The 11,571-nt window shown below is 41.8% G+C and overlaps 1 protein-coding gene across 1 annotated transcript in view; it reads right to left on the minus strand.

The window, feature by feature from the left end:
* Positions 1 to 1,317: 1,317 nt before the first annotated feature.
* The window catches only part of LOC144517737 (uncharacterized), an 11,422-nt gene continuing 1,168 nt past the window's right edge, over positions 1,318 to 11,571 (minus strand). Inside the window, exons 2-3 of the mRNA XM_078249862.1 lie at positions 10,686 to 10,883; positions 1,318 to 2,030 (exon numbers count right to left, since the gene is read on the minus strand). Coding sequence (XP_078105988.1) covers positions 1,830 to 2,030; positions 10,686 to 10,883 — 399 coding nt within the window. The 3' untranslated portion in view covers positions 1,318 to 1,829. The remainder of the gene's footprint in view (positions 2,031 to 10,685; positions 10,884 to 11,571) is intronic.

The raw sequence follows: 11,571 nt of genomic DNA on the forward strand, positions 1-11,571 counted from the left end.
AAACACCTGCTTAAAGTTTTATTTTCTTATAAAAGATCAGAAATATTCTGACTGTTTGACACATTAATGACCCTAATATTAACATAATACACATTACTGATCCTAATATGAATATAATACACATTAATGATCCTAATATGAATATAATACACATTAATGACCCTAATATTAACATAATACACATTACTGATCCTAATATGAATATAATACACATTAATGATCCTAATATTAACATAATATACATTAATGGCCCTAATATTAACATAATACACATTAATGACCCTCATATTAACATAATATACATTAATGACCCTAATGTTAACATAATACACATTAATGATCCTAATATGAATATAATACACATTAATGATCCTAATATTAACATAATATACATTAATGACCCTAATATTAACATAATATACATTAATGACCCTAATATTAACATAATACACATTAATGATCCTAATATTAACATAATACACATTAATGATCCTGATATTAACATAATACACATTAACGATCTTAATATTAACATAATATCCTGACTGACACATTAATGATCCTAATATTAACATAATATTTCATGTTTTTCGCCCAGCATATTTCCTTGGTCACCAAGCTCTTGGTTGCAGCTGTCGCCGTGGTCCTGCTGCACTCCCTGCTGCATCCTGCTACGCTCTGCTGTGCCACACTACATCCTGTTGCAGTGCCCTGCTATGACATGAACTACTACAACTAGTATTTCTAGTCACTTTTCCATTATCTTTATTGTGACTATTATTGCCACTGTTCATCACACCCCCAACCAGCACCGTCAGACACCGCCTACCAAGAGCCTGGGTCTGTCCCGTCAGACACCGCCTACCAAGAGCCTGGGTCTGTCCCGTCAGACACCCCCTACCAAGAGCCTGGGTCTGTCCCGTCAGACACCGCCTACCAAGAGCCTGGGTCTGTCCAATCAGACACCACCTACCAAGAGCCTGGGTCTGTCCCGTCAGACACCACCTACCAAGAGCCTGGGTCTGTCCCAGGTTTCTCCCTAAAAAGAGTTTTTCCTCGCCACTGTCGCACTAAATGCTTAGTCTTGGGGGAATTACTAGAATTGTTGGGTCTTTGTAAATGATAGAGTGTGGTCTAGACCTCCTCTATCTGTAGAGTGTCTCGAGATAACTCGTGTTATGATTTGATACTATACATAAAACTGAATTGAATTGAATTTAATGTGAATGAATTGAATCCTGTTGAATGGATGGACATTAGGAAGAGAAGTTCTTAAATAAAAACAGACTCTGGTGTTTGTTAGATAAAGACATTTAAATATCAGTAACATTTTACTAAACTGTATTATTGTTTTAACCCTCCTGTTGTCTGAAATTTAGCACCGTTTCACATTTTTTGACACATTTTAATTGCGTTTTCAACACTTTGATGTTTTTTTTTGACAATATTGTCATAAATTTGCCTTTTGCTGTTTTCAAGGCTTTCAATGTTTTTGTTGCTTTTTTAAACATTTAGATTTGTCCTGCGAAGAGCGTTGTATGGAACCATCCATGTTATTTTTGGGTACTCTGGTTGAAAGAAACCCAAATTTCTGATCTAGAAAACTTTGAAAACCTGGTCAGACAATAGGAGGGTTGCGGTTCAGATTTCAGATGTTGTTAGAGTTTTAAAAACAGAAACAGATTCATTTACACTCCAGGACAGAAGAACAATGTTCTGCATTTATGGTTTCAAGTCTCCTAGTTGTAAGCTCTAATAGAGACAGAGCGTATTTAAGATGCAGACTCTATTCCCCAGTCTGACAATACAAACAGTACTTCAACTGTTCTTTAACTTCCAGACTGAAGATGAAGATGAGCTTCATGTTCCTCTTCCGTGTGCGTCTGCAGCAGCGAGGATCTCTGCTCGTTCATCCTCCGGGACTGAACTCTCTGAACCAGAGAGAAGAAATCCTCCTGACCGTCAGGAACTGGACCAATCACATCCTCCAGATCAGGAAGGGAACATCTCTGGTCCTCCATCCGGTCAGACTGCAGACAGACAGGTTAGAGAGACAGACAGACAGGTTAGAGAGACAGAGAGACAGGTTAGCGAGACAGACAGACAGGCAGAGAGACAGTGAAATCAGTGGAGTCATCAGGGATGTTATCAGACGTTTCCCCCCAGTCTTCCATCTAATCTGAACAATATTTTTTGGGTGTCTAGGGTTAGACTAGGTTTAACTGTTGTCGCTACATCCCTTCCCTTTGGTCCGGTAAACTCAAACTGTAATGTCCATAGAAACCATTGACAGTTCACAGGGCTCTGTAGCCGGTACCATATCGCCTCAGTTTGTAGGAAATCATTTGAATTGTTGTGCATATATTTTCATAGGATGTGGTATGAACATGTTCATGATAATGCATTGACCCTGCACCTCCGACGTTTGCCATGTAGCCTCTTCCTTCATCACCCTGCTGCTACTGTACCCCGCTGCTACTGTTTCCCGCTGCTACTGTTCCCTGCTGCTACTGTACCCTGCTGAGACTTCCTGCTTCTTACAGTGCAGACGCTTTGCTGCTTGCTCCTGCCTCTGCTTGCATATTTCTGCTGATAATCTTGCTTTTCCTCTGAGAGAAACTATGAGCAGCGGCTCTTGGATACTTATAAATCACTGGACTATGCATTTTTTGTAGACATAGTAGGCTATTGCCATATTTCAACATTTTTCTGCGTGAGCGTAGCCTACCAATAGCTCAAGCCTGTCCTAAAGTGACTGTAGCTAAAGCTAATTAGCAGCAAGATGCCTCCCTTCTCCATGGAGGACTACTACAAACTTCTTCAGAAGATTGCAGTTCTGGAAACCAAAATGTACCGGTTAGAAGTAAACGTGGAAGTGAACGGATCATGTGGAAATGACACCACTTTACCATTGACCCAAAACAATGGACAAAAGCATGCCAACACACGGCTAACTAGCACCAGCAAGGCTACAAACAAACAGCAGGGCTGTGGAATGGGTAATAAATCAACAAGTGGTAGTCCTCCCTGGAACTCTTTTGGTGCAAAGCCTAAGAGTAAATCATTTTCAAAGACAAAATTCAGAAAATTAGACAAACAATCAGTGCTTCCATATCGAGTACAGAGTATGTGTTGTCACAGTGTCCAGGCAAAACTACTTCCAATATGACCCAATTTCATATGATTAACCGTAAAAACCTGGAGGACATTATACAACATCTGAAAACCTCCTCCTGCTGCCTTGATATTCTACCAACGGGCCTTTTCAAAAATGTTTTGAATTGTTTGGCTACTGATCTCCTACAGATTGTAAACACGTCTCTTCTCTCAGGTATCTTCCCACAGGCCCTGAAAACTGCAGTCATTAAGCCACTCTTAAAAAAGAACAATCTAGACACGTCACTAATGAGCAACTATAGGCCAATATCAAACCTTCCATTTTTAAGTAAAATCATTGAAAAAACGGTTTCTCAACAACTCACCCTTTTCTTACTAACTAAACAACAGTTTTGATGCCTTCCAGTCGGGTTTTCGACCACACCACAGCACTGAGACGGCTCTTGTTAAAGTCTTTAATGACATCCACTTAAACACAGATAGTGGCAAAATTTCAGTCTTGGTATTACTTGATCTCAGTGCTGCATTTGATACGGTCGACAATGACATATTACTAGACCGATTGGAAAACTGGGTTGGCATTTCTGGCTCAGTACTAAAGTGGTTTGAGTCTTATTTAAAGAATAGGGACTACTTTGTGTCTACAGGGAATTATACATCTGATCATACAAATATGACGTGCGGAGTTCCCCAAGGCTCCGTTCTGGGGCTTCTCCTGTTTAACATCTACATGCTTCCACTGGCTCAAATTATGGAAAACAATAAAATAAGTTCCATAGTTATGCGAATGACACCCAAATTTATATAACCTTATCGCCAGGGGACTATAGTCCAATACAACAACTGACTAAGTGCAGTGAACAAATTAACGACTGGATGTGCCAGAACTTTCTTAAATTAAATGAAGAAAAAACTGAGGTGGTTGTTTTTGGAGCAAAGGAGGAACAATTAAAAGTCAGCACTCAGCTTCAAACGATAATGTTAAAAACAACAGACAAAGCCAGAAATCTTGGTGTAGTCATGGACTCAGACCTGAATTTTAACAGCCACATTAAGACAATTACAAAGTCAGCCTATTACCACCTTAACAATATATCAAGGGTTAAAGGACTTCTGTCTCAGCAGGATTTGGAAAAACTTGTCCATGCTTTTATCTTCAGTAGACTTGACTACTGTAACGGTGTCTTTACAGGTCTCCCTAAAAAATCAATCAGACAGCTGCAGCTAATTCAGAATGCTGCTGCTTGAGTCCTCACTAAGACCAAGAGACTGGATCACATCACTCCAGTTCTGAAGTCTCTACACTGGCTTCCAGTGCCTCAAAGAATTGATTTCAAAATAATTTTGCTGGTTTATAAATCACTAAACGGTTTAGGGCCAAAATACATTTGCTACTACTGATCTGCTACTACACTATGTCCCACCCAGACCTCTCAGGTTGTCTGGGACAGGTCTGCTTGTTGTCCCCAGAGTCAGAACTAAACAGGGGGAAGCAGCGTTTAGTTTTTATCCTCCACATATCTGGAATAAACTCCCAGAAAACTGCAGGTCTGCTGCAACTCTCAGTTCTTTTAAATCAAGGCTGAAGACCTATCTTTTTCATGTTGCCTTTCTTTAAATAACTGTTTTTCTTATGAAGCTGCATTGTTGACACTGTATAACAATCTATATAAGCATATAAAGAGAAATTCCTATTTTATCTGCTTTTATATATTTAACTGTTTTAACTGCTCTTCAATGTTTAATTTCTTATACTGCACTGTAACTTTTTTTCTCGTATTTTATCTGTTTTTAATATTTTTTATCTGTTTTCATGTAAAGTACTTTGAATTGCCCTGTTGCTGAAATGTGCTATACAAATAAAGCTGCCTTGCCTTGCCTTGCCTTGCTGCTACTGTTCCCTGCTGCTACTGTTCCCTGCTGCTACTGTTCCCTGCTGCTACTGTACCCTGTTCTGACCGTGTGATGTTTTCTATTCCTTCCTTCATCCTAAACCGTGTTCCCTGCTGCTACTGTACCCTGCGGCTACTGTACTCTGTTCAGGCTGTGTGGTGTTTTCTAGTCCTTCATTCACCCCATACCCTATTTCCTGGTGGTTGCTGGTTGGTTCCAGGGTACCCATGTCTTCATGTTGCCAACTAAACGCTGTGTTACAGTACAGTCCCTTTCAATCTGCTCTGCAAGTGTCTTTATTTGGTTCCTGTTCACATCAGGAACAGGAACTGGTTCCTGATGTCAGCTGGTCAGCCCCACTTCAAAGCCGACTGACCAGCTGTCGTCACAGGAGAGGACCGCTGTCTCGCGGCAAAAACTTCAGAGGGATGCGGTAGTCAGACGGTCCGGTGGCCTCCCTTGCCTGAACCGGCCAAATGACAGCGTTCCTCAAAAACAATCTCCCCCACCGAACGGTAAGCAATCTTCCTCTTCTTTTCCTTGTCCATCTAAAACCGATACTGGCTGTTTTGTTCCCGCCACCGGCCATTCATGCCCCCCCACTCCTCGCCCCAACCACAATAATTATTGGTGACTCCATCACCCGGGATATACGTTTTTTTAATGCTGTCACACACTGCTTTCCTGGAGCCAAAGTTGCAGACATCCTGGCTAAAGCTGTGGACCTGATACCCTCACTCCCGACCTCTATTAAACGCATCGTGGTCCACTGTGGACATAACGACATGTCCTATCAGCAGAGTGAGCGCACAAAGAAAGACTTTGGTACTCTCATTGAAGCTTTAAAAAGCACTGGGAAGAAGATTTTTATTTCGGGCCCACTTCCATCTCGAGGTCGCCAAGTATGCCTTTTTAGCAGACTACTCATCCTCAACACCTGGCTCCAGCATACATGCAACATCCACAAGATAGGTTTTATTGACAATTTTAATCTGTTTTGGGAACGTGGCTCCCTGTTCAGCAGGGACGGGATTCATCCCAATAGACGCGGCAGCCAGATGCTATGTGAGAATCTGCGGCACGCCATGCAGACCCAGACCTTTGATTGACTGTTTGCACCCCGTAAACACACGCACAAGCGCACTTCCCAGTCTCACTCTCCCATAAGCTCTCACTCCTTTCCAAATAACTCTGCTAACCCACAGACCAGCTATATCATTCCAGTAAGAATCAATAATATCAGTAATCAGAGGTACAGCACTACACGCTCTCTGTGCTTCCTTTGGAGCAGCCACCCATTCATAATCCCATAACTACGGTGTCTGTCCCCCGACTGAGATCGGTAAAATCCAACGAGGTGCTATACTCAACAACCTAATTGGAATTAAAACAACCACTGCAACAATAGAACAGAATAGGAGAATCAAATGTGGACTATTGAATATTAGATCTCTGTCTTCTAAAGCATTATTGGTAAATGATTTGATATCAGATAATCAAATTGATCTATTCTGTCTTACCGAAACCTGGCTGGGCCATGAAGAATATGTTAGTCTAAATGAAGCCACTCCTCCCAGTCATAATAATACTCAAATTCCTCGAGGCTCAGGCGGAGGAGGGGGAGTTGCAGCCATATTTGACTCAAGCCTGTTAATTAATCCTAAACCTAAACTAAATTATAACTCGTTTGAAAGTCTTGTTCTTAATCTTCAACATCCGATATGGAAAACATTACAGCCAATTATATTTGTTGTTGTTTACCGAGCGCCAGACCCGTATTCTGAATTTTTATCTGAATTCTCTGAGTTTTTGTCATGTGTAGTCCTAAAATCAGATAAAATAATTATTGTAGGTTATTTTAATATCCATATGGACAATGACAGCAATAGCCTTAGTACTGCCTTCAACTCATTACTAGACTCAAGTGGTTTCAGTTTTAACCACACCCTCGACCTTGTGCTGTCATATGGCATCAAAATTGAAGATTTAATAGTATTTCCACAGAATTCCTTATTATCAGACCATTTCTCAATAACGTTCGAATTCTTACTCCCCGACTATACGAAATTAAATAAAACCTTCTACACTAGATGCCTATCTGACAGTGCTATAGCTAAATTTAAGGAAGATATTCCAACAGCATTTAACTCAATGTCGTGCTTTAATATAACAGAGGACCTTTATGTTAACTTTAGTCCCTCCCAAATTGATAACTTCGTAGACGGTGTTACAGCCTGCCTACGGACGACTTTAGACTCTGTTGCTCCCCTCAAAAAGAAGATGATGAAGCAAAGGAAACTAGCACCTTGATGTAACTCCCAAACTCGCAAATTAAAACAAATCTCACGAAAATGGCGTTCCACCAAATTGGAAGAATCTCGTTTAGATTGGCAAGACAGTCAAAAAAATTATAGGAGGGCCCTCAGAAATGCCAGATCAGACTATTACTCAACACTAATAGAAGAAAATAAGAACAACCCAGGGTTTCTTTTCAGCACTGTTGCCAGGCTGACTGACATCCACATCTCTACTGAGCCATCTATTCCCCTAGCACTGAGTAGTGACGACTTCATGAGTTTATTTAATGATAAAATTATAACAATCAGGGATGGAATTCATCACCTGTTGCCCTCAACTTCTAACGGTTCACCTTTGAATGCAGGAGTGCTAGAAAGAACAACAGGACCTGACATATACTTAGACTGCTTTCTTCCTATAGACCTTCAACAATTAATGCTAAAGGTCTCTTCAGCAAAGCCATCTGTCTCTTAGACCCCATCCCAACAAGGCTACTTAAAGAAGCGTTACCTGTGGTTAACATTTAATTACTAAATATGATCAATATGTCTTTATTAACAGGTTATGTACCACAGTCATTTAAAGTAGCTATGATAAAACCGCTTCTGAAAAAACTTTGCCAACTATAGACCTATATCTAACCTTCCCTTTCTCTCCAAGATCCTCGCTAATCAGTTATGTGACTTTTTACATAGGAATAGTCTATTTGAGGACTTTCAGTCAGGATTTAGAAAGCATCATAGCACAGAGACGGCACTGGTGAAAATCACTAACGACCTTCTAATTGCTGCTGACAAAGGACTTGTCTCCATACTTGTCTTATTAGATCTTAGTGCTGCATTCGACACTATTGACCATACCAACTTTTCACAGAGACTGGAACATTTAGTTGGCATTAAAGGAATCGCACTAAGCTGGTTTAAGTCCTATTTCTCTGATCGATCTCAATTTGTTAATATCAACGATTAATCGTCCAAGTACGCTAAAGTTAGCCATGGCGTTCCTCAAGGCTCGGTGCTTGGACCAATTCTATTCTCCTTATATATGCTTCCTCAAGGCAATATTATTAGGAAACACTCAATTAACTTTCACTGTTATGCGGATGACACCCAATTATACCTATCAATCAAGCCAGATGAAACCAGTCAGTTAGCTGAACTTCAAGCATGCATTAAAGATATAAAATCATGGATGACCTACAATTTTCTGATGTTAAACAAAACTGAGGTTATTGTGCTGGGCCCTAAACACCTCTGAACCTCATTATCCGAAGATATAATTACTCTGGATGGCATTGCCATGGCCTCCAGCACTACTGTCAGAAATCTAGGAGTTATTTTTGATCAGGATATATCCTTTAACGCCCACTTAAAACAAATCTCTAGAATAGCCTTCTTTCACCTTGTAACATTGCCAAAATTAGGAACATCCTGTCTCAAAACGATGCTGAAAAACTAGTCCATGTATTCGTTACTTCCAGGCTGGACTACTGTAATTCCCTATTATCAGGATGCTCAAATAAAGCTCTTAAGACTCTCTAGCTGATCCAGAATGCTGCAGCGCGTGTTCTGACAAAAACTAAGAAAAGAGATCATATTTCTCCTGTATTAGCTTCTCTGCATTGGCTTCCTGTAAAATCCAGGATTGAATTTAAAATCCTTCTTCTGACCTACAAAGCCCTAAATGGTCAAGCACCATCATATCTTGAAGAGCTCATAGTACCTTATTGTCCCACTAGAGCACTGCGCTCCCAGAATTCAGAGTTACTTGTGGTTCCTAGAGTCTCTAAAAGTAGAATGGGAGCCAGAGCATTTAGCTTTCAGGCCCCTCTCCTGTGCAACCAGCTCCCAGTCTGGGTTCGGGAGGCAGACACGTCACCACTTTTAAGAGTAAACTTAAAACTCTCCTCTTCGATAAAGCTTATAGTTAGGGAGTGAGGAGTTGCAGTGTTCGCCTAGACCGGTGAGGGAAGGTGTGTAGACACAGTCATGACGCACCCCCTCCCTATCTCTGCTTCTCTTCATAGAAAGCTTACTATATTTAGGGTATGAGGAGTTGCAGCGTTCGCCTAGACTGGCGGGGGTGGGTGTGTAGCCACAGTCATGGCGCACCCCCACCATATCTCTGCTTCTCCCCATAGAAAGCTTACGTATACTTAGGGAGTAAGGAGTCGCAGCGTTAGCCTAGACCAGCGGGAGAAGGTGTGTAGCCACAATCACGGAACACAGCCTCCCTATCTCCCCTTCCCTGCAGCTCTTAGTTATGCGGTTATAGTTCTAGACTTCTTCTGCTCTCTTTTTCCATATGTGTGTATTCATGCCCCAGAAATGCTTGTTACTAACCTAGCTCCAGGGAGCTTATTCCCCGGGGTGTCCTTATGTTCTTTTTCCACCCAGCATGTTTCCTTGGCTCATGATGCCACCTAAATCATGGTAGCAGCTGTCGCCGTGGTCCTGCCCTACGCCCTGCTGTGCCCTATTACACCCTGCTACGCTCTGCAATGGCCGGCTTCGACTTGCTATGTCCGGCCAACGCCCTGCCACGCCCTGTTACGCCCTGCTGTGCTCTATGACACCGTGGACTATTATAACTACTACTTCTAGTCATTATCTTTATTGTGATTATTATTGCCATTGTTCATCACACCCCCAACCCGCCTACCAAGAGCCTGGGTCTGTCCCAGAGACAGTTTTTCCTTGCCACTGTCGCACTTACACATTCATGCATGCTCTTGGGGGAATCACTGGAGTTGTTGGGTCCTTGTACATTATAGAGTGTGGTCTAGACCTCCTCTATCTGTAGAGTGTCCTGAGATAATTCCTGTTATGATTTGAGACTATAAATATAATTGAATTGAATTGAATTGAATTGAATCAGGTTTCAGGTTTTTGGCGAACTTTTGTGCTTCAAACCAGAAGCTGTTACTTTGTTAAACTCCTCCATCCACTGACTGACAATCTGTATGAAAAACAGTATTTAAAAAGGAGCAGATGAGCTTCCAACAGCTGGAAAGGAGACCAACAAAAACAATATTTCACCTCAGTTCAAACTCTGAATGTTTTGGCTGATACAGTGAATACGAACATCAGTATATTGTAGGGACAAAATGGTATACACAAAACTCACAGTTGGGTATGTTTTGCTGTAGTTTTTGTTTTGATCTAATCGACACATTCGGGGAATGCCGTAAATGAAATGTTTGAAGTGTTTCAACAGACAGACCCAACTGCAGCTGAACAATGTCAGCACACAGTTTGAAATAAGTTTGTCTCCTTCTAACAGGGCTACAGTCATTACAGCCCTAGTATATTATATTTACATGTGAACAATACAACTACTGTGCTCATGCAGAATCCTTCCATGACTCCTGCTGGTACCTGGTAGTGAATGAGCATGTAGTAGAAGTCCAGACTTGGGGGGGCGGGCTGGTCGGGGCTGCAGGCTCCACAAAGAGCAGCTGGTCCTGGGTCAGGCAGCAGACTGAAGCTGGCTCTCTGGTCCTCCAGTCTCTGACCCTGACCCTCCAGGATCAGGTCCAACAAGGCCTCTGGCTCCTCCTGCTGGCTGCTCCCACGCTGAAGTAACAACAGGGACCGGCTGTGAGATATTTAATGTGATTCAAGTTGTCTTAAGCCCTATTCAGACGGGACTAGTATTACATGGTGACCTCTAGTCATTTGTAATAATTACAGAGGCTGTCTGTGATCTTAATTCTGTGCATTTAGGCCATGTCTGTAATTTGTAAAGTAAAAATTCCAGATTCCAAATGACCGACCATATTTCACTGAACACGAAGTCCTGTAATAATATTATAATATAATAATATTATAATATGTCTGTGATTGGGTGGGCCTTATGTCATTTTTTCAAGGTTTTTGTTTCCTGTGCGCTTTTTCATCCCTCTGGTGAAGATGGATATGGAATGGTGGGGGCTGTGGACGCTGCCTTTCATGGCCAATCTAGTCTGGACTGCTGGCCGACCGGAGACCTCCGTCCCAGAGTCAATGCGCCCCCTGTGGCTTCATCCGAAGGCTGACAGTGATGCTGTGTGCTGCCACGGTGGGGATGCGCCCCATATTACCGCTAGGATGCCCCTGGTAACCTTTACCGAGCCTGACCTAAAACTATACCGAACCCCTCGCCCTGGCCTTTCTCTGCGGTCGTACTCCGCGCGCCTCCGGGGAGCCAACTCTCGAGGTACAGATAAGTAAATAAATAAGTAATAAGTAATAAGTAATAAAATAAGTAAATAAATTCAAGTAA

This window comes from Sander vitreus, chromosome 5, assembly GCF_031162955.1.
Source record: "Sander vitreus isolate 19-12246 chromosome 5, sanVit1, whole genome shotgun sequence".
NCBI classification, from domain to species: domain Eukaryota; kingdom Metazoa; phylum Chordata; class Actinopteri; order Perciformes; family Percidae; genus Sander; species Sander vitreus.